At 35.2% G+C, this 24,742-nt stretch overlaps 1 protein-coding gene across 3 annotated transcripts in view; it reads left to right on the top strand.

Moving 5' to 3' along the window:
- The window catches only part of Dpp10 (dipeptidyl peptidase like 10), a 1,511,806-nt gene that overhangs the window by 1,385,358 nt on the left and 101,706 nt on the right, over nucleotides 1–24,742 (top strand). For all 3 annotated transcript variants that reach the window (XM_021165015.3, XM_021164934.3, XM_029476885.2), the window contains exon 8: nucleotides 16,060–16,180. In XM_021165015.3, coding sequence (XP_021020674.1) covers nucleotides 16,060–16,180 — 121 coding nt within the window. The remainder of the gene's footprint in view (nucleotides 1–16,059; nucleotides 16,181–24,742) is intronic.

Genomic DNA, 24,742 nt, shown 5'->3' with positions numbered 1-24,742 from the left:
AAGCCTGAACTGGCAGTGGCCTCTATGACTGCAATGGAGGGAGTCCCTGAGGGACTATGGATGTTTTCCTGTTCTTAGAAGCATCTCTCTATTTCCTCAGTCTTTAGAGTCTAAGGAGTGAGATCTAACAGAACAATGCTACATCTGCTCTTTGGGATAAGAGTGTTATCCACATTCTAAAGGACATGGGATTCATAAAATGCAACATTCCTCTAAAAACAAAAGGAAAGTCATGTGATGAGCAATAAAATTTGTGTGTGCATGAGTGTGTGTGTGTGTACATGTGTATGTGTGCACATGCGTACAGCTTTCTGCATGTGAGTATTGTATGTGCATATTGAAGCCTAGAGAAGACACTGGGTGTTCTATAACTCCTTGCCTTGTTCTGGCAGGGAGGATGCTCCAGAGAACTCTCTCTTTCTCCAGCAGCAATTGCAAGCTTGTGTTGCCTCAACTCCTTTTTATGTGCTTCCTCTGGATTTGAATTCTAGGTTTTATGCCTTTGCAGCAAATCTTCTTGCCACTGAGCACTCTCTTCAGGTTCCCAATTACTGTATTTTAAGTAGTTAAAAATCAAACATTTGTGGAAATTTTAATCCTTAACCCAACTGTCTCTTACAAATATCTACATTTCTGCCAGGAGGACTACAGTAATCTGGATCCCTGACTTGAGTTCTAGACCACTGGGAAAAGTATTAAAAGGACTCTCTACAAACAATGAAAGTGAAAGTTAGAAACCCAAAGTCAATTTTGGGGAGGATTGTAGCATCAAGTCTCTGTGATAGAGATTTCATTTTGGAGTCTGGGGATAAAGCTCCACAGGAGAGCACTTGCCCCATATATACTAGGTTTTGCTCTTGGCCCTCAAAACTGAAAAATAGAACAAATCCAGCCAGAAACCTCTCTCTCTCTCTCTCTCTCTCTCTCTCTCTCTCTCTCTCTCTCTCTCTCTCTCTCTCTCTCTCTCTCTCTTTTCCTATAGGGTGCTGAACTGACATTGGTTTACCTATGAAAATTTTATGTATGCTGTTGATATTCTTTTTTTCCAGATTTCTTCAAAATTTTAAATAGTAGATTTAATTTCATATTTATTTTCTTCTTTACTTCGGTTGTCAGTCATACTAGGTACTTACTGCTTTTATTTAGCCTTATCTGTGAAAAAGTCTCTAGATTAGGTCAGTTGAGGTAGGTAGACAAATCAGACCATCCCATAGGTTGAGGTAGAGGATTTAATAAAAAGGACAGAGTGAGCTGAGTACCAGCATTCATCTTTTTGCTTTCTGATTATGAATACAATATCCTCAGCTAACACACAGATGTGCCATGAGGCTTTCCCAATGATGATAGACTGTACCTGCAGACAGTGAGCTACAATAAATCCTTCCTTCTTTAAGTTGTTTTGCCAGTGATTTTGTCACAGCAGTAAGAAATGTGGCTAAGATGTATTTCACTGGGAAGTTCTAATAAATAACCTCATCTTACTAAGTACCTAGTGCTTTAGTTTATGTTAGGTGCTAAAGGAAAGGAATTAAACCAAGCTGATAGTGTGGTGAGGAAAAAATAAAATAAAGAAAAAAATGGATGGGAAAATCCACAAAAATCACCAAAGATCCTCAAGTCTTGATAGATTATTGACATTCAGAAACATTATGTAATAGTATTGCAAGCAAAATGTGTATCCTATGGATTCTATTTAACAAATTTGGACTCATAATTGTGTTCCTTGCTATTTTATCTAATGAAGCACATTCTTTTTTTGAAGCTAGATGAGTTTTCTGAACTAGTGTAGAGAGGATTTGTCCTCTCATTGACTCATATATATATATATATATATATATATATATATATGTCTGATATCCTGAAAGTATATGGATAAAAGGTAAGACTTTGGGAGTAGGGGGTGAGTAAAATCCATAATTAAGCATTTATTACACAGGAAGCTGTAGTTCATATTTTGTAAGTCAGTGCCATTCTGTAAAGATTTTCAGAGGGTATCACTTTTAAAGATCCATAAAAGGAGAAAACCCATATATGCTGACAGATGAGAGCAGCTGCACAGTGAACATTTGAGAATGTCAAAGACGGATGCCCAGTTGACATGAATGATTTGACTGGGCTGTTCCCTATCCCAGAGATAGTCCTGTGACAAAATGAAAGCAGTACTTTATAACCAACAGATAGATTTATTGAAAGCCAAAATGTCAGAGGTAATCAAACTATTTAACTTGTGCTCATAGCTTGACTTAACACTGAGAAATGGACACTGAGAATTTATCACTTACTGGAAAATTAAGGAAACAGAATTTCATAAAGAGAAAAGCTGATGGCTATGCTGAGGCTTTCAGTAAAACACTGATACAATTTGTCATGGTCATATTTTAAATGAATGATAACAACTAATAAATTCCATGTAACATTTTGCTTTGCTTAAAATGATTTCAGTAAACATCCAGAAAAGTATATAGAGCCAAGCATTTTATCATCTCATCCATGTGGTGCCAAAAACAGAAAAGTAGCATGGCTGCAACTCTTAAGGGTTTCTATTGTACCTTCTACAACTTGCTTCCTTCCTCTTATGGGGATCATCACCCTGATTTGGAAATTTATAGTTTTCTCTCATGAGTAGTATACATGTTTTCTGGATCTGTCTTGATTTTGTTGGTATTGAAAGGGACTTGTATAACCCAGATTGGCCTTGTGCTAGCATAGCTTAAAAATGACCTTAAACTCCCTTAATTCTACCCTCTACTGGCCACTTGTTTGAATTTTAGGCATACACTACTATGCCTAATTCATGCTATGTTAGGGATCAAATCCAGGGACTTGTGCATGCTAGGCAGCCATATTGGATTACATCCTCAGATCAAGATATGTATTTAATACTAATAAAAAATTAGAAAACTTATCCATCTATCTGTTTACACATGTCAATCCATTCATTTATGTAAGCTTTGAAGTGGGGTTTTATGACACTCAATTCTACAGATGTTTTGATCTATTAAAAGCCAGTAAGATTTACCCAAAGTGCACAGTAAGCAGCACATCAGAGTCTTATTTTCTCCACTATGTTTGACAACAGTTAATATTTTCTCCTTTGTCTTTAATAATTTTAATTTTAAGACTGATGCACTTCTGTTCTGTTTATTTGCAGTCTTTTGTGTCAGCAAATTGACTAAGTTATAAAAGTCAAAATAGATTTCCATTTCTTAGTGAGATTTTAATTCATGGTGTTAAAGGGTAATTCCTTCACACTTTTTCTTAAATTGTAATGTTGCATGTTGCTCAGCAAGGAATTTTTCCTACTAATAGTCGGTGAAATCTTATCTTGTCAAGAAAGCATGCCTTTTTTATTTAAAAAAAAAGTGGGGGGAAGGTTTTTGGTTGTTTTGTTGTTTTGTTTTGTTTTTGTTGTTTTTTGTTTTTGTTTCATTTTCGAGACAGGGTTTACCTGTGCAGTTCTGGCTGTTCTGGAACTCATTCTGTAGACCAGGCTGGCCTTGAACTCAGAAATCCATCTGCCTCTGCCTCCCAAGTACTGGGATTAAAGGCATTTGCTACCACGCATAGCAAAAGTTGCGATTTTTAAGCAGAGTAGGAGAGATGGCCCCTGCATTTTAAGTAAGGATGATTTAGAGTATGTGCAGCTCTTGTAGAGGTCTGAGTGCACTGTCCAGCACCTGCTTCACGTGGTTCACCATCTACAACTCCAACAGAAGAGAATTCAATTGTCTTAGCTTTAGACATTATTGCATTCATGTGTGGATGAACACACACAAACACACACACACAAACTAAAAATAATCCTAAACTACAATGATTTTTAAAAATCATCTTATATGTATAATAAAATGAAAGGTAATATATTTTTATTCTTTTTATGATCCATAAGAGTAAGTATGTATATTATAATTTTAGTACTGTATATAAGATATATTTTCCCATTTAATAAAAATATGGCATTTGTTCCTACTAGTAATTTTAAATAACTGCAGTTTTTTAAAAGTTATGTGTATGTGAGTATCTGTGTGAATTTAAGCCTAATGTAGTCTAATTACTGAAGGATGTTCATATATCTCCTTTTAAAAATAGTGTGCTACAAGTTGTTTTACTTTTTTTTCTTTCTTCTTTTCCCCTCTTTTGTTCTTTGGATATAATCTCATTTTTTTTTTTTGGACTGCTCTTATGCTCTTAAACTTTCATTCCTCCTACATTCATCATTCTAGCACTGAGATTACAAATATGCAATTGAGATTACATTACATTCTAGAGATTTAACCCAGGACTTTATGTATGTTATACAGACATATTATACACTGAGCTAGAGCCCCAGCCCAATATTGCACTTATTTTAAAAGTAAATGTTCAATTTGTTATACTATGTATGCATAAGGGATTTGATAAGTTGCTGTTCTAATTTCATTCTGATCCTGAGGCAAATATTATGACCAAAAACAATTTAGGGGAGAAAAGTGCTTCCTGGCATCCACTTCTAAGTCATGGTCCATCATTAAGGGAAGTCCAGGCAGGACCTCAAGTAGGAACTTACAGTAGAAACTATGTTAGAACACTCCCTGTGGACTCTTTCATGGGCTCATTCTTACCCAGCCATTTCTAAATAATGAAGCTACTTTACATGATCCCTTAAAACTTTAAAAACAATAGAAAATAAAAGGCATTAAAATTCCACCATTAGGATGCAAAATATATCACCAGTCATTTTTAAGACACATATTAGGAATAATTACTTAATTTTTATGATTACCTGTTAGGCTAAATGTGTGAACTGTCTTTCTGTTAGCTGTCCTCCATATTCAGTGTCCATATTTAATCACCAAAAATTATTTTTTCCTAAGCATTTCCAAGTACCTGTTCTAAAAAGGGGGGGCTCAAAATAGAGGTTCATCTCTTTAATACCACGGAATCACCCCTTGCCCTTTACAGTACAGTTAATTCTGTATCTTCAAAGCCACCATGAATCAGGTTATCCAACATGCCTCTTCAGTAATGGCTTAGCCCTGTATGCCATACCGTTTCCTTGCGCATATTTAGAAGTATACCTTAGCATTTAGTCTACCCTGTAAGACTATATATTCTTCTTGAGGATAGGGACTGCTCATTAATATATTTCTACAACTCAGGAACACATAGCAGTGCTTTCCAACAGCCAATTACAAATGAGATCTTAAAAGCTTAGAGAATTGTATTATTTATAGAATATTCTCAGGCAAAGAGTTCATTGAACTTTACACTAGTCACGGTTCCTTTGTCCAGGGTGATTATGCACCTTTGCTCTACCCAAGGGACATGGCATAGAGAAATGTCTGGATACCACTTGGTAACTAGTTACCTTTTTAGCTGCTATGGTCATTAAACAGCTTAAGGGAAGAAGGGTTTGTTTCAGCTCACAGTTGAAGGGGATACAGTCCATTGTAGACAGGAAGACATGGCAACAGGAATGTGCAGCAGCTGGTCACATTGCATCTTCAGGTAGGAAGCAGAGAGAGGTGCATGTTACTGCTCATTTAGCTTTCATCATGTTACACACTCTTAGACTCCAGCTGACAGAATGATGCTGTATATAGGGTCTGATTGTCACTTGAGTTAACTTCATTTAGGAAAGAATTCCTCAGCAAAATGCCTGGAAGTTTTCAATGGAATTCTAGAGCTTTCCAAATGAAAAATCATCATCATCATTTATAATAATTAAGGAAAGAGAGTGTTCTATATGGCTTGTTTATTGAAATCAGAAATGCAGTTCAATATCCTTTCCTATACAGGACCATCTTCTATACTGATCTTATTAAAAGTCAGGAGAACAGAGATTGAAAATATGCCTTAAAGTAAGAAAATTGCCTAATTATTATTGTTTTTAAAAAGGAATATAAAGAGGTATGAGCTGTAATTCACTGGTTAACAGTGTGCACTGCTCTGAAGAGAGCCTTAGCTTAATTCTGGCACCCACATTAGACAGTTCTCAAACATCACTGATTCTATCTACAGGAGATCTGATGCTTTCTTTTGGCTCCCACTAACACCCATAATGATATGTACACACACACACATACACACACAAATACACAATTTTAAGAAATATTTAATTTTTATAATTATTAAACATCTGCTATTTATTAGTTCATGAGCCAAATTAATTTCTGTATCACCATGATCATTAATTTCTGAAATTAACATTGGCAATTTATTCACAGACATTTGAGCATCTATAATCTACAAAAATACAAATGTGGATGTATTCACTAATCAAAATGGAAATACCAATCAAAATAACAATGAGGTCTTTCCTTAGACCTGAATAGCTACTGACAAACTGACCAAGAAAAACAGTGTGCCTGCTCTGATACAAAACTGGCAAATTTATGCATTGCTGGTATACATAAATCTAGGGGAGGTTCTCTGAGTAACAGAGGAAAATTCCTCCCAAATTTACAAATAAAACCTCCTTGTAATCCTAGTAATTACCCTTATGTGTGTGGTACTTAAAATGAGAATTCACCCCCACATCCTCATAGGCTCTGAGGTTTGTATATTTGGTCCCTAGTAGGTGGATTTGTTTTAGAAGGACTGGGAGGAGTGATTGCAGATCAGGATATAAAGGTTTCAGCTATGGCTCCAGAAACAAGCCATCTTGCAATTCACTATGCTTCTTGATATGATGGTTGTTAGAGGCCATTTTAGCCTCAGACACCCTATCTTGTATATAGTTTTCATCTTGTTCTAGGCTGAATTCTAAGGAACAGATAAGTTCCCAGATATGGTTTCTGGCCCCAGATGCCTGTACAAAATATGACCCCAATGCCTCACCCTATACTTTGTTGGTTAGTGCCCAGGTGGGACCCAGTAGCTGCAAAAGAGGCTATGTTAAGCTAGTCACAATCCAGATCAAGTTATCAGGGAAGACATCTGAGTTATCTGACTGGTAGTAATCCACTTAAAATACCAGATGTGAACAACAGTTGCAACTGTACAACTTGCATGTAGCTGTTTGGTTGCCTTGGTCTTACCCCCCACTGGTTTGTGGTATTTTGCTTTAAATGGATGTCTCTCCTGCCTCCCACTGACACAGTTTGGATCCTAAACCCAGCAACCTCACTTATATATCAGCTTTTTGAATGCCTTAGTCGTGGTATTTCTTCATAACAATTTCTTGGACTTGATTTGAAATAAGGAGGATTTCCAGAAGAAATAGGCAAGCCTATGGTTAATCCAGTTGGGAAAACCCAGTGCACATAAGCAAGTGAAATCTCCATTAGTGAATAGGAGGATAAAGAAAGTATTCTTTAATCCCAGCACTGGGGAGGCAGAGGCAGGCAAATTTCTGAATTCAAGGCCAGTCTGGTCTACAGAGTGAGTTCCAGGACAGCCAGGGCTACAGAAGAGAAACCCTGTCTCAAAACAAACAAAAAAAAAGAAAAAAAGAAAAGAAAACACAAGTATTCTATATAAATAAAACCACTGCCACGGTCTTTCTGTATTTCCACGTTGGTATTGTCTGGACTTGCTTTTCATCTTTTTCCCAAAGTATAAGGCACAATGGAAGACAGTCCAAAAACTTTCCCAGTCACAATGTATTTTAATGTTCTCAGAGAACATTACAAATAGTTGAGACTTAATTTAATAATTTTACTTTTTTAAAATTATATGTGTTTGCATGGTTTTGAATAAGACTCTACATAGTATGGAACAGGGTATTAGAGCCCTGGAGTTGGATGTATTGTTCCACTACATTCCACATTGTTATTTTCTTTTAAACTGCCTAAAAGTTTTAGATAATGCTATGAAAGAAATGTTCCACTGGTAGAATCCATCACACTAGATACTGTGATCATTCTCTAACTTCACATCTTAGTTCATTTCTTAGACAGTGTGGTGGATGCTCTGTTGTAATTTAGGAAATAAGCAGGTGAGAGTAGGAAGAAGAACAAACATAAGGCAGCTTGTACTACATAATGTGAGCCTATAACTAAATAAAGTTGTTGCTTCATTCCTTCCTGTATTTCTATCTCACTTTGGGTTTGGGTGGCATCGACTTCTGTTCTTCATTTGATCACTAATAATCTAAGGTATTCACGTGTCCAGCAGAGGCATCATTTGCTCCTGATTGGAGCAAGAAGAAAAGAGAGTGAAATAAAATTTATTCTTGGGACTGGAATATGACTCAATAGGTAAGAGCACCTGATGCTCCATCTGAGGACCTCAGTTTGGTTCAGATCAATCACAGTGAGCAGCTCACAGCCCTCAAGAGATTTAATTTTCTTTCCTGGACTCTGAAGGCAATTACCCTCATGTTTATAGACATATGTGTACATACATAACTAAAAAGAAAATAAAGCCTTTAAAATGTTTCTTTATAACTCTGTGCTGGCTATTTTTATGTAAACTTGACACAAAGTACTTGGCTGTGACTGAGAGGAGGAAATCTCAGTTGAGAAAAATGCCTCTCTGGGATCAAGTTATAGGCAGGTCTGCAGGGGATTTGAGTAATTAGTTGTGTATGGGCCTGGGCCTGGTACTGTTCTTTTGAACCAATCTCTTAATGAATAAAGAAGCCAATCACTGGGTGAGTAGGGGGGACTTCTATCTACTACTGGACTGAGGAAGAGAGGAAGCAGGAGAGAGTTTGGTCTTTTTCTTTCTTTCGTTCTTTCTTTCTTTTGAATGTGGACACCATATGAGTAATATGTAGCTGCTAGAATTTCCTAGTATCATGGCATATCTACAAGGATTCATCACTGGAGGAATCAGATTTTAAAAAGGCTTACAAGATTAGGTTTTAATTGTTGTGCCCAGAGATTGAATTATCATTGTTTCTCAACTTCATTTATGTTGCATTTTCATTCATGTGGTGGCTCATCTGGGTTCAAGAGAGAAAGGTACAAAGGCAGTGTGAGTTTGCCTGAGGTGTACCACAAACGTTGTAGGGGGTTTAAAGCATGGAGCTGGTGTGGTAGTGACCAGCCAGTAGGGATTTAGCAAGCTGGGTGGAGAGATTTTGGAGTTTTGATTCAGATCTCCATGAGATAAAACAGGTCAGCCATTGCTCTCCAGTGCATGGCCAGCCAGGCTGCTAGCGAAGAGGCACAAGCATGGGAACGTGATGGTTCTATCATTGTTTTTAGTTTGTTTGTTTGGTTGGTTGGTTGGTTTTGTTTTGTTTAATATTTCTCGCAACAGTTAGTGATTGGTGGGGAGGGCTCAGACAGTTATGAGTAGGGACACTCTTAAGCTGGTGATTCTGGGTTGTATCTAAAGTCATTCTGAGCAGGCCATGAAAAGCGAGTTAGTAAGCAGCACTCCTCCATGGCCTCTGCCATCAGCTCCTGCTTCCAGGTTCCTGATGTGTCTTAAGTTCCTCTACTCATTGCTGCTGCTGAACAGTTATATGGAAGTGTAAATGAAATATACTCTTTCTTCTTCGAGTTGCTCTTGGTTATGGCATTTCATCACAGCAATAATAACCCAAACTAAGATGGTCTGCTGGGCTATGTAACAAAAGTATGTCTGGAAAGTACAATGATGATAACAAAAATAAACTCTTTCTATCAATACCATACAGTATCTACTCACTTGGCAATGAACTGTATGGAGAAACAAATAGTTTGAAAGTCCATTACATACTTTCTAACAGCAAAATTCAGATGCTTTTTTGGTTATACTCTTGTGCTCTTCAGTGGATTTCAGATTTTAAGTTATTTTGTGGATATATTAAGAAAATGGATTTTGAAAACCTAGGGAATTGGCATGCTCTATGTATTTGAGATTTACCTTATCAAATAGTTATAACTTTCTGATTATTGGGCTTCATAGGTTGCTAATAGAAGAACTTGATAATATCTCATAATATGGCAGTTTAATGAATGGCATCAGGGATAAGTATTATTTTCTAAGTATATATATTTTCAGTATAATTTGTTTTAAATTTAGTTTGTGGAGGCAGAAGGACACATAGCTAAATGGTTAACCATGCTTGATGCTTTTGCAAAGAATGCCTACATTAGGATACTCACAAACACGTTAACTCTAGATCCAGGAAATTTAAAGCCCTCTTCTGGCCCTTTTGCAAGTACAGATATTTGTTTTATTTGTAAATACTCAACACACATATAACACACACACACAAACACACACACACAAATGAAAATTATTTTAAAATTAAAAACACCTTGGTGCAGCTTGGAATGAAGTCCTAAGCATCCAATTTAATGTTGTCAGACTCCTCAGATGGTACCTGGGAGTATGTGCATCTCGACATTTGCTAAACAAGTATCCATGACTTCTGAATATTAGTGGAAAAACATCAATCCATTAAAAATACACTTGACAGCTGAAAATAGATTAGATTCTAAATGTGTATTTCACAAAGGCAACCACTAATTTACTTTTGTTCAATAGAAAATGACGACTTTGGGGACACTCTTTGGACTTGAAACTTTGAATAAAATGGTAACAGCATTTTGGTTCCATGTTGCTTTTTTTTTTTTTTTTTTTTTTTTAGTCTCCACTGGAGCTGGCATAAGTTGCATTTGGATTCTGTTCTTTAAATATAAATGTAACTACAGGCCCATACATTTGGTTAAGTAATAAATCTTCTGAAGCCATGGATATTTGAGTAATTATTTGAGGTGGAAGCTTTTTAATTCCTTTTTTGAAATATAAATATTGTTTGACTTTCTATGGAATGATGTAAACAAACATGTATTCACGCTGAAAGTTACAGAACAAAGAAATGATTCCATTTGATAAGGCTGACTGAACTGGAGATTGGGCTGGGGCTACAGATAAAGGAATTAATGAACAATTACAGAAGCATAGGTGTAAAAAATACAACACAAAGGTGGTTGGTTCACAAAAATATTCACACAACATATGTGATGATTGATGGCAGTTGCACTCCTGGAGCTTCCTGGAGGACTTGGAGGCTGGAGAGTGTCTTTTCTTCAGCACCTGTCAGGGCTTATACAACCTTGAGTGGGGCCTTGTCATTCTTGTAAGTTTCAGAAGATTTCTTTGCCTTGTGAGTTTTGTTTACTTCCTGAGCCTAGAAAGTTTAGTTTAATTCCTGAGTCTTAAGATCTAAGATCTAAATTTGGAGAAAAAAATACTATGTGGCAATAAATATTTAGAACCATGTGGTTTATGTAAAATACCCAGGTTTCCCAACAATAGCTTGAGTGATGAGATGTGTGTGATTTGCCATCAACTTTCTCAAGTTGATGTAGAAAAGAAAGATTTCATCCAAGAAAGACTGTCTACTTCTCTGAGAATCAAAAGAACAAGAGAATGTAAAAGGTGAAAAGTCTGCTTTTCAGTTAGTTAAAAATAAAACTAATTCTATTTCTTGGTATCTCTGTCACTATGGAAGTTGTCTAGGAATTCCTGTCAGAAATCTGAAATTTTACAAAAGTCTGATATACTTTCTTTCAATACTGTTTATTTTTGTTAGCAATCTAAAATACCACTGGAATGCAAACAGTTTAACTTCTTAAACTTTCTTGAACCACTTATGCCTTTATGCTGTCCTCACTAGTGTTATATCACTCTATTACTACTGAAGGTTTAACCAGTATAATATGGACAGATGGCCAGCAGTTGGGATAATTCAGGTTGAAATATACACCCTTCAAAATGATTAGGATTTTGATGTGTGCTGACATGTGTAAATTCTGCTTTACATGGGAGATAGGCATGTGCAAATCCCCATTTACTCTTTATAGTAAATCTGCAAGAGCACTGTAAATACTAGCTACTTTTTATCCAGAGATGTGAAGTTCTTGTCATACAGGTCTTTTGCTTGCTTGGTTAATGTTACTTCAAGATATTTTATATAATTTGTGATATTTTGAAAAATTTGTCCCTGATTTCTTTCTGAATACACTTATCATCTATATATTTAGGAGGGCTACTAATTTTCTTGAGCTAATCTTCTGTTCAGCTACAGTGGTTATCTGATAGTTAACTCACAGTGGTTATCAGCAGTAGGAGCTCCCTTGTAGAAATTCTAGGTTCATTTATGTATATTATGATATCATCTTCAAGTAGTTATGTTTGACTTCTTCCTTTACAATTTGCATACTCTTGATCTCCCTTAGTTGTCTTTTTGTCCTAGCTAGAATTTCAAGTACTATATTGAATAAATGTGGAAAGAGTGGAAGGTCTTCTCTTGTTCCTGATTTTAGTGTAATTGTTGATTTTTCTTCATTTACTTTCATGTTGGTTATAGGCTTACTGTATATTGACTTTATTATGTTTAGGTATGTCTCTTGTGTCCCTGATCTCTCCAAGACTTTTACCATGAGGGAATATTGGATTCCTCAAAGCTTTTTTTCAGCTTCTTCCTCCTCCTCTTCTTCTTCTTCTTCTTCTTCTTCTTCTTCTTCTTCTTCTTCTTCTTCTTCTTCTTCTTCTTCTTCTTCTTCTTCTTCTTCTCCTTCTTCTTCTTCTTCTTCTTCCTTCCCCTTCTCCTATCCCCTTTCCCTTCTCATTCCTTCCCCTTCTTCTTCCTCCTCCTCCTTCATGTTCTTCAATAACATTTTATTTTATTTTATTTTACTTTGGTTGGGAGATCTTTAATGAATGCTTGTGATTTCTTAGGGCATCTATTCTATTTAATTTTTTTTTATCTGATCTTGTTTTGACTCTGGTAAGTGGTAATTATCAATAATTTTTTCCATTTCTTTTTGATTTTCCAATCATGTGGAGTACAGAATTTTTTCAACTATGACCTAATGATTCTTTGTACTTATTTGATATCTGTTGTTATGTCCTTTTTCACTTCTGATTTTGTCAGTTTGGATATGTCTTTTGGGTAATTTGGATAAGGGTTTGCCTATCTTGTGAATTTTCTCAAAGAACCATCTCTTTGTTTCATTGATCTTTTTTTCTTGAACCATTCTCTTTGTTTTTATTATATTGATTTCAGCCCTGAGTTTAATTATTCTTGACCATCACTTCTTCTTGGTGGTGTTTGATTATTTTGCTCTAGAGCTTTCAGTTTTTTCTGTGAAATTGTGAGTGTGATATCTCACTAATTTCTTTATGAAGATATTTATTGGTATGAACTTTCCTTTTAGCCCTGCTTTCATGTTTCCCAAAAGTATGTTGTGTCTTGATCTTCATTGAATTCTAATAAATATTTATTCATTTCTTCTTGGTCCAGTGGTCATTCAGTAGAGAATAGTTCAGATTTCATGATTTTGTAGGCTTTCTTTTGATCCTCCTGTTCTTGAAATCCAGTTTTAATGTGTGGTGGTCTGATAAGATACCATGGGTTCTTTCTTTTCCTTTCTTTGTTGTTGTTGTTGTTGTTGTTGTGTATGTGTTTGTGTTAAGACTTTCTTTGTGATGAAGTATGTGGTTAGTTTGTTTGAAGGTTTCATAAATTACTGAAACAAGATATAATATTTTGGATTAGAACAAAATGTTTTGTAGATATCTCTCAGGTCCATTTCTGTCTAGAATTTGTTAGTCCATTATTTCTCTGTTTAATTGTCATCTGGATGTCCTGTCCATTGGTGGGTGTAGCAGGTCAAAATCTCCCACTACTAACATGTATGTTTCAATGTGTGATTTAAGCCTGATTCTTTTATACTTTTGGTACTTTTGAATAATTTTAGTTTGTTAAATTTTAATTGTTCTTTTATAGATGTTGATGTCCTTGGATTTGGGGCATAAATATTCAGAATTAAGATATCTTCTTTGGGATTTTCCCTTTGTTATGTATGAAGTGTCCTTCCCTATCTCTTTTGATTTTGGAAGTCTATTTTGTGAGATAATGGAATCACTACAACAGTTTCCTTATTTATTTATTATGTATTTATTTATGTATTTATTTATGTATTTATTTATTTATTTATTTTGGAAAACCGTTTCGATTCTTTACTCTGAGAAAATGTCTATCCTCGATGTCAAGGTGTGTTTTTTGTATGCAGCAGATGGATAGATCCTGTTTTTACATTCATTCTGTGTGTCTACATCTTTTTATTAAGAAATGGAATCCATTGATATTGAGAGATATTAGTGACCAGTGAATATTAATTCCTGTTATTTTGTGGTGGTGGTAATGTGTGCTTTTAATTTTGCTGATGTGAAATTATTTATTTTCTATGGTTTCATTGGTGTAGTTATCTTTCATGGTTTGGAATTTTCCTTCTACCGCATTTTGTATGACTGAATTCATATATTAATACTGTTTAAATATGAGTCTAGAATTTGTTAGTCCATTATTTCTCTGTTTAATTGTCATCTGGATGTCCTGTTCATTGTCATGGACTATCTTGCTTTCTCCATCTGTGGTGATTGAAATATTTGCTATATTTAATAGTCCTGGCTGGCATCTTTGGTCTCAGAGTTTAAAAGGCATCTGCCCAGGCCCTTCTGACATTTAGTGTGTCCATTGAGAAGTTGATTTTATATGTTACTTGGCCTTTTTTCCTTGAAATGTTTGATATACTTTCTTTGTTCTGTAAGTATTATGTGGCAAATGGACTTTTTTTTTCTGGTCCAACCTACTTGGTGTTCTCTTTAAGCTTCTTATATCTTTATAGGCATCTTCTTCTTTAGGCAAGGAAATTTTCTTCTATGATTTTGTTGAAAACATTTCCTGAGAATTTGAGCTGGGAATCTTCTTTTTCGTCAATTCCTGTCATTTTTAAGTGTGTTCTCCTCATAATATCCCATATTACCTGAATATTTTGTGTCAGGAACTTTTATATTTAACATATTTTGACAGTTGTATCAATTTTTCTATCATATATTCTACACCTGAGAAAATTTCTTCCATCTCTTGTATTCTCTTGGTGATCCTTGCATCTGTAATTCCTGCTTGCTTACCTATGTTCTTTTCATTTTCATTCTCCCATGGTTTGTGTTTAATTTATTGCTTTTATTTCTATTTTCAGATCTTGAAAAGTTTTAGTCATTTCCTTCACCTGTTTGTGTTTTCCTGGATTTGTTTAAGGGATTTGTTTATTTCCTCTTTAAGGGCCTAATAATATTTATAAGATTAAATTTAAGATAATTTTGTTGTGTTTCAGCTACCTTGTACTATCCCATGCTTGCCATAGTAAAATAGCTGGACTCTGGTGGTGCCATATTGCCCTCGGTGTTGCTGACTCTGTTCTTGTGTTAGCCTTTAGTCATCTGGGTTCAAGGTTATTATATGTTTTAGTGCTGATTTATGACTACCTTTGTTGGATGAATTTTTCTTTTCTCATAATTTTCATCTTGCTTTCTGTTTCCTGTGACCTGAATAGCCTGTGTTCTGTTGACAAGCAAGTCCTTGGTTCCATCAGTCTGTGGTTTTACTGGCCTGTGTGTGAATTCTGGGGTTTTAGGTACACATGTTGCGTCTCTGGTTCTGTGGTTATGTGAACTGGCATGGCCTCTGGTGTGTTGTGGCCTCTGGGGTTCCACTACCTAGGCTATGTATAGAGTTCTTGGTACAGATGTAGCCTCCAGTGGAGTAGGAGTCTTCTGCCAGGGTTATGGAGCACAGGAGAGAAGCCTGCTGTTGGGACTCTTGGAAGGGATTTAAGTTGTGTTAGTGGTCTTAGTCTTTGTGTATAACTCGGGATTTCTAGTTCCAGTGTAACCTCTGGTAGAGCAGAAGTCTTCTGGTGGAATTGTGGTCTGTGATTTACCAAGCATATTTTTATAGAAGCAAAGACTTTATATTGAAGCTTTTCAAATAGTCAGTTCACTATTACTACAGTAGTATCAGTTATCAGTCTCTTGCATCTGTAAAATATCATTTCATAGCCAAAATAATTCACCAATATGAGAAACTCAATTTTAAGTAGATGAAATATTGTTGATGAATATATGGATTAGAAAGTATTAATGTCAAATAATTTCCAAAGGGCAGTCTAATATTAATAATATAAGGAAGGATATGGCCATTAATCTTCCAATGCCATGTGAATACATACACAAAATGGTATCAGTCTGAAAGCAGGCATAAAATAATGACCCATCTAGAAATTAATTCATAATGCAAAGACATACTAACATATTTGGATTTTTTCTTTCCTATATTTCTTAATCCAGATTTATATTTTTGAAAACAATATCTACTATCAACCTGATATCAAGAGCAGTTCTTTACGACTAACATCTTCAGGAAAGGAAGGCATTATTTTTAATGGGATTGCTGACTGGTTATATGAAGGTGAGTTGGAAAATTATAATTTCTAATGGGCAAAATGACATATTTGTACATAAAACCTCAAAGAAAATCTGCTCATTCCTGATGTCCATGGCTTCCCTGTTTCCTCTCCATATTTCTTTGTAAGAGTGGCATGCTGTCTTATTGCATGGGCTCATATGCTGCCTGGCTGTGGTTCCTATCTTCATATATACTTCATATATATTTTATGGTAAGTTGTTATGTGAAGGTACCAATGGATGAATTTATAGAGTGTTCAGGCTAGACCCAGTTTAGTTCTCATGATACTTAACAGGAATTAGATGCCAAAAACTTTCTTTTCTTTTTTTGGAAAAACATGATCACATCATTGATAAAAATTACATGAGGTAGATTAGAGAGATAAAGGAACCTGAGGTAGCTTCACAGCACTGATAGTAGATGATTAACAACTGTCTTAACTCCATCCCCAAATGCCTCACTTTCATGAATATCTAAGTGTATGTGCACATGCAAATTCACATGCACATCATTATTGTCATAATCATCATCATCAACATATTTGTGGGTTTTTTTGGTAATATTTAATTTTCTTTTGTGACAGTGTTTTACTATGTAATCCTAGCTGTCCTGGAACTTACTCTATAGATCAGAGTGGCCTTGAACTCACATGCATTTACCTCCTGAGAGCTAGAATTAAAGGTGTTTGTCCTCACCACTTGGCTGCGCATTATGAAAAATCAAAATTAAAAAACTGAAGAGATGATTTATCACTTAAATGCAATAAATACTCACAAGAGATCAATTTCTAGCCGACCTGTTGGTTACAATTGTCTTTAACCAAAATTCTAGGATATCTAATGCTATTTTCTGGAATCTATGAGTTCCTGCATTCATATGTTACATAAACTCATGTAAGTTCACACTAAATACATAAAAACAAAAATTAAATAAGTACATTTAAATTAAAGTAAAACTAAATTTTAAAAACCTACATAAAAGATATTTCACTTTAGTTCTTCTAATCAGGAACATCCTCACATGTTTGAATAATTATCCCATAGAAACCACAAGTGGGGTATAATTTATGATTTATTTTTGATACTGTCAAATCAAATTTTGATAAGAGTTGAGAGTGTACAAGCAAATTAGGGTGTAAAAATATTTGTCCAGTTTTGACCATGGAGTAATCATTAGCTACTTGTGTTATAAGAATGAGTAAGTAGGCCTGTCTTTAACACCTAGGCTTACTTACTGTTCAACCTGGTATGGCAAACTATGTCAATATTTAAACTGAGTCAGTATACTTGATTGCAAATTATATAGTAGGAATAATTGATAAAATCAATTTCACCTCTCAAATTTACAAATATAAATATTCTACTCTTAATTTTATCATTTTCCACTTAGAGAATACGTTATTATTTTCTGTAATCAAACTTATGTAGGTAATATCTTTCATATTTAATTCATTGTGTTACCTCTGTACAACTGCAAGAGTCTTAAATAATCTAGACCAATATTGCTGCTAAATGTTGTACATAGCTACCACAATATGAGAATAAAGGGAACACAATTTTCGAAAGTGCACATTGCGTATAAAGAATCTAAATGTTCCAATTATACATATAACAAATAGTTTATACATTCACATTTATATAAATAATCAGTAGTAATTCTATGTTATATATTATTAGTTGTAATTGTTTTCTCAGTAATTTGAATTTGCAGAAATGGTGAATTCTCCTTAAGAATAAAAGTAAGCTTAAAGAAAAATCTCAACTAACATCAATATTCAGTTACTAGCTTTTAAATGATAATATTTGTGTGTGTGTGTGTTTGTGTGGGTATAAATGCTATACCATGTATGTAGAAGTCAGATGACACTTGCTAGATGCAGTTCTGTCCTTCTACAATATGGAGTTCATGAATGGAACTCGGGTGATTAGGCTTGGTGGCAGGCACTTTTACCCACTGAGCTATCTCACCAGTACAGACACCACTGTTTAAGATCCCTTCTCACTACTCATCTGAATAAAAAACTTTCTAGAGTAAGATAAGAGTATAAGAAAGAGCCTTGATAAAGCAGGTGCTTCTATGCATCATAACGCTCTTACAGAATACTTTGTATTCCCAGCAGTGTGATATCATTACTTCTCACAGAAAATAACACTAATCAGACATCACCCATTCATGCATCTCCTCACTCAATGGTCATTACCGTTAACCATCTGCATTCCAGCTATATTCCAGTAGTCCAGTACAACCATCATGAGCAAGTGACTATGCAGCCTTGAGGATCTTATATTCAATGAAAGATGTTAATAGTTTGAGTTGTTTTATTGATATGTAGACTTTCAAGTTTAGATGTGTCGAGGTTTGATATTTGAGTGTACATGTACATACACACATATAAATAAATATCCACACACGCACACACTACATGCATATATACATATCCATACGCATGAACACATACATACCACATATACACACACATATACATATACATACATGCACACACACACACGCACACACACACATATATATATATATATATATATATATATATATATATATATATCTTGATTAGTGAGAGTCGTTGAATGGTAATATCTGCAATAGATACAGCATGAAAGTGTAGAATCAAATATCGGAGAAATACAATACAAGAAGAGTTCTCTGATGAGAGTGCAACAAGTTGCCCCGAAGTTTCCTAGCTAAATTACTAGAGATGCTGAGGATGGGCCTGACTGACAAAGCAGGTTTGTAACAAGCCTGACTACTTCATGTATTCTAGAAAGCAACAACATAGCCATAATTTTGCTTAGAGGAGCAGAGAGGCTCTGGTAAGCATCCTGTGTCCAAAATATCCTCAATACTATAGACTAAATGATGATGAAACCATGTTCAGACCATGAATCATAGTGTGTGTATATTTGTAAAGAAGTTTTGTGTCTTAGCCCACTCTCAGGATTTGCAAAATATTTTCTAATAAGGAAGGTGCCTAAGAAGATATTGAAAGATTAAGAAGTATTGGGGCTCAGAGATGGCTCAGCTAATCAGACGAATGAGGAACTGGTTTAGAATCCTCCCATCCATGTATGATTCCACACATCTGTTAATGTTAGTACTCCTAACAGAAAAGGGAAGCAGAGGCAAAGGAATCCCTGGCATTTGATGAGCCAGTTAGTCTTCAGTACAATGGTATGGACAAAGAAAACCTTTCACAATCAAGGTAGAAGATGATGTCAGACAACTGAATTCCAAGACGTGGCCCTTACAGGTGGCATGCATGCACACATGTTCATGTATACATACATACATACACACACATACACACACAAACACACACACACACACACACACACACACAAACAAACAATTGCACATGAGAAGAAAAGTGTAATACCCAAAGCCATCTTTACAAAGATACAGAAGTGTTGAACAGTCGTTTATGCCTGGGAATTCAAATTGACTTGACAGAAATGGTGTATAAAAATGAGAAAGGAATAAGGCAGCAAGAACCAAGATTGGTAGTGACCTAGAACATTGAACTATGACTTTGGTTATTTTGTTACTCAGAAATTCAGAAAAGCTGTTGAAATAGGAAATGATAATAGGTTAGCTCTTCTACCGAGATGGTCATTTGGGTGAGGGTGTCAAGTGTGGATCAGATCGTGAACTGAGCTTGCAAACAGCTATTTGACATGTGTGTTCAATCAAGAGATAATGAGTCATAAAAGTTGAGCTGAACCAGTTAGTGTGAGGAGAGATTCTAAAGTTGATGAGGCAATAGCAAAGTTAGGTCTTTGTGACTAAGCAGATGGGGTGCATGAGAAAAGGCAAAGAAAGATGCTACTGCTTTGGGTTTGGGTCACTAGTGCATAGTGATGGCTATCAGTGAGTAGGAACGAAGAGCAATAGTCTCATGTAATTGAAGGTTTGGCATAAGTGTAGACATTTCACAGCCTGTTGGTGTGCTATGATGGGTGACAGACACATTGCACTATTTTTAAGCCAACAAGGTAAATACTCATTGTTGCTTGTGTAGATTTCTCTGCCTTCAAGAGAGATTGAGAGGACTGAGCTAGCAGCTTTTTTGGAAAAGGTGAATAGAACTTGTAGCCATTCCATTTTGTTAAAAAAATATTAAAAAGTATTATTTGGGGGGATTTATTTATTTACTCATTTAGTGTGTGTGTGTGTGTGTGTGTGTGTGCACGTGTATAAGAGTCAAATTGGTATGAGTTGTTTCTCTCAGGGTTCCATGTAGGCTTTTAAGACTAAACACAAGTTATCAGTCTTGGTAAGTATGTTTATTTGCAGAGAAACTCACCAGCCCCAAATACTTTTCCTTAGTGTGATGACACAACTCAGTGACTGGGGATGAGACTATCATGATACAGTACTTTCATGAGTACTTAGTCACCAGCACCACTTATTGAGGGGATAATGGTATTTGTCTATAATCCCAGCATCCTAGAGATAGAGAAAGAAAGATCAGAAGTTCAAGACCATCCTCAGCTACAAAGTGAGTTCAAGGCCACTTTGGAATAAAACAATCTCTACAACTCATAATAATCCCAAATATTATATGTAATTAATATGTAAAATCCAGATAAATAGGTATAAAAATATATGGAAATATCAGCAAGTAAACTACAAACAAAACAATAAATTAAAAAGCAATGTTGACATAAAAAGATGATATTGAATATAAATAATAATATAGACAAAACAGTATAAATAAATCAACATAATACAAATGTATTATCAACAATATGCATAATAAACACGTGAATAAAGTAAATTTGAATTGAAAATGGACAGTGTGGTGCACTCTTAGGAGGTCACAAGGAAACAGGTCACATACTTCTGTTAGATGCTACTTCAGATGATAGGCTTTGCCATTCAAATTAAACTTTGTCCCTCTGGCTCCCGTATGATTATATTTCATTAAGGTTTTCTTTACCCAAAGGCTCTGAATGTCCATGAATTACTCAGTTCTCTCTCCAGGAATCCTATCATAGTCATTTCAAAGGACTGGCAGTATAGATTCAGCAACTGTTTATTTCCTCCAACCAGTCTCTCTGTTTCCCCAATGTACTCTTAGTTCCTACACTCCAACATTCTTTACTTCAGTATACCAACTGTGAGTCAGTGACACACCTCTGCACAATGTGTGTATGTGTGTGTGTGTGTGTGTGTATGCATGTATGTATGTATGCATGAATGTGTGTGAACACTGATGATATGTGCCCTTTAGAAGTAGAGATTTACTTTTTTGTACCTCACAGAAAGCAATTCTGATCTAAATCACCATATTTGGGAGAAGCAGAAGGACACATATCACATGTTCATTTTTCTTGAGTGAAACTTGACTTGGCTAAAGAATGTTGGGGATGGAAATACAGATAAGTCACATAAAAGACAATAAAATGTTTTAAGCCAGATGGCACTCCTGCAGGTGGAAGTCTGAGGCAGGAGAATTGAAAATAAACAAATGTCTGCTCTTGAGTGAGTTCCAGCCCACCTGAGCTACTTAGTAACAGCTTGTCTCAAAAGAACAACAATGTGTTCTTAGGTTGCAATGTAAGGATGGGACATATTCTTTTACCTTCTAACCCAATTTGTGAGCACAGTATTACTGTCACCTCCCGAAACTAAGTGAAATAAGTCCTTATACATCTTTCAAAGAGCCATTTTAGGTCTCTTGCCTTCTGGTAAAATTCAAAGAAATATGCAAAACATTAAAACTGTAAGACAATTTTAAATATTGTATTTGTTGGAAATAAATCTAATGTTGCTCATACACATCTCTGGATTTAGTGTGGGGATATAACTAAAGCTACTATGTCATAGTTTGTTTTAAAGAACTTTTAAATTGAAAAAAAAATAAGATTGTACACAGTTGACAAGTTCACAGCTATTGGTAGGGGATTAAGAGAATAATGATATAATATAATCAAACTATATAACTATATAAAAAGAAAACCCTAACTAAGTATGTTGTTTATTAGAGCAAAATTTATGGTATTTTAAAATATTTTGAGAATAGTGTGGATCTGAAGACATGGCACAGTGATTAGGAGTGCTTGCTGTTCTTCTTGAGTTTGGTTCCCAACACTTACAGCAGGTAACTCCCAAATGCCTGTAATTCCAGTTCTAAAGGACCTGATGTGGGCACCTCCACTCATGTTACTCACAAACTTTAAAATAACAAAGTATGTGCATAGAATAAGAAAAATAATGATGCCTAAATTATTTATTGCATGTTTTACGGGATCATTCTTTGAAATTCCATTCACAGCTATAGAATGCATTTCTTCTGTTAAGTGTGAATACAGTACTACATCAATGAATAATGATGCCTGTGTTTGAAATGGTTAAATATTTAAGTGAACTGACCAATTATGAACAATTATTACTTAACTGACCCTTCTACTTATGATATTCAGAAGTATGAGCAAAAGTTAGGGCAGCATATTAAATAGGTTTATAAACAGTGCACAGTTTAGTGGCAAGTAGGAGTATAAGGCATTTCACAGATGAAATAATGGTTCTTGCTTTATTCTGAAAGAACTGGAAAAAGAAAGAAATATGTATATTAAAAATATTACCTTCTCCACACACTATTTCATTATATGAGAACAGTACAAATCTCTATTTTTTTAATGTGTGTTTGCTACATTTTTACATTTTCTTGGTAATGTGTTACTCATCAATTTATCAAGGACTGAGCATCCGCTCAGTGCCAGTGAATCTAGAAATAAAAAAGAAGACAAAGTTGACATCCAGAGACAGAGACATGGAAGGCAGAGACAGAGAGAGATGGTGTTCCAAACAGTGTGGGTTCTGTATGGGTTTCAAAGCAGCCGCAGGATTCACTTATATGCCAATGGAGGATTAAGCCAAAGTAGGACAGCAAACGCTGAGAAAGAAAGAAGGAAATGGGAAGGGGCTAAGACAGATAATTCCCTCATGAACATTGACAAGTCGGACAGACAGACCAACAGCAGAGATTTTAGTGGTGTCTTTAGGAAATTTTTTCTGATTAGACTGATCACAAGTGTGCAATAAACAGGTGGCATTTCAGAAGAACTTGTTAATCTGAATACAATAATTGCATCTTAGATTTTGGGAAACACTTTATGTTTTTGGCTGTGTGTCTTTTGAAGTCTGTGACAAAACTACACGTATTAGAATCTCCAGCTCCTCTAGAGTTAAATTCCTTAAGTCAGAGAAATAAAATTTTTAGAAAAGAGCCCAAATTACACTAAATTAGAATGCAGTGTGTTTTGTTTAAAAAAATTTGTAAAAATTATAATTAGCATAGGGAGACACAATCCTTAAATAGGTGCAATTAAATAAATGGTAACTTTTTCAGAATTACTATTGAGAAAATTACATTAAAGATGCTTGTATTTATCTTTTTCTTATTGCAGATGTTGTTTCTTCCTTTCCACACACCTTCATTGAGACAGGGTCTTTTGCTGTTCACTAGTTCTGCATATACCAGGAACAGCAATCTACAAGAGTCCAGGGATAATCTCCTCTTCTCTCTTCATCTCTCTATAAGAGATCTAGAACTTACCAGTGTCAGGATAAAAATGTCTGGATTTTTGCTAGGCCCCTGGGGAAGTAAACTCAAGTCCTGAAAGTTGCATCAGAAGCATTTTATTAACTGAGGTGACAAGTTATTTTGTTTTGTCTTTTTTTTGTGTTCTTTCTTCATTTACTTATTTACCATCACTATGGGACAAAGACATATTTTCTAAGCACCTGTTTGTTTTTTTCATAGTAACAATATACTTGATTTTGGGAAGATATGTTATATCATCAATTCATGAAAAGTGACTATACTATTTGTTAGGTTTCTGATTTTCTTCTCTTTTGTTTTTTTTCCATTACAATGAGCTCAAAGTGATTAAGGAAGAAATTTCAATGTCTAATTAAGAGGAATGGACTTGTTAATATGTTCCAATTGGAGTCATTGTTCCTTTGGGCAGGAAAACTTCATAATTAGGAGAACAGAAAATGTGCTATCCCATGTGGTTCCCCAGTGATAGGACATTACCTTTTATACTCCTTGTCTACCTTGTTTTCAATGCTGTTAAATAATAATAATAAAAAACTCCAATATTTCTACAGAACAAATGATCCCATGTAGCATTTCAGAAACTTAAAAGAAATATGAATAGTTGATAGGACCAGCAGTTTCCTACAGTGAGGGACCATGTGGCCCTTTTCTTGCCACTAATGTTTGCTTGTTTAGAGCCATTGAAAAATAGATATTATGATAATGTCAGATAGTTTGGTAAGATTTCTTATAGCTGCTTTCACAAGCAAATGTACAGCAAATACTGTACACTTCCAGAACATGTGCTTGTCTGTCACACAGATGCCATTTCATTGACTGTAAGTGCCCTAAGCAGTCAGTCTGCTACCAGATATCTGGTATTCTTGAATGTAAAGTGGGATCTGAAGGCTAACTAATGCAGTAGAGGTTATATTGTCCCTGTGATTATTGATTATGTATGTGGTCTGTTGCTGTTACTTTAGCATCCTCATAAATATTTTTAC

This window comes from Mus caroli, unplaced genomic scaffold (genome assembly GCF_978045245.1).
Source record: "Mus caroli unplaced genomic scaffold, Mus_caroli_1 scaffold_1, whole genome shotgun sequence".
In the NCBI taxonomy this organism is placed as follows: Eukaryota; Metazoa; Chordata; class Mammalia; order Rodentia; family Muridae; genus Mus; species Mus caroli.
This window is presented reverse-complemented; position numbering and strand designations above follow the sequence as displayed.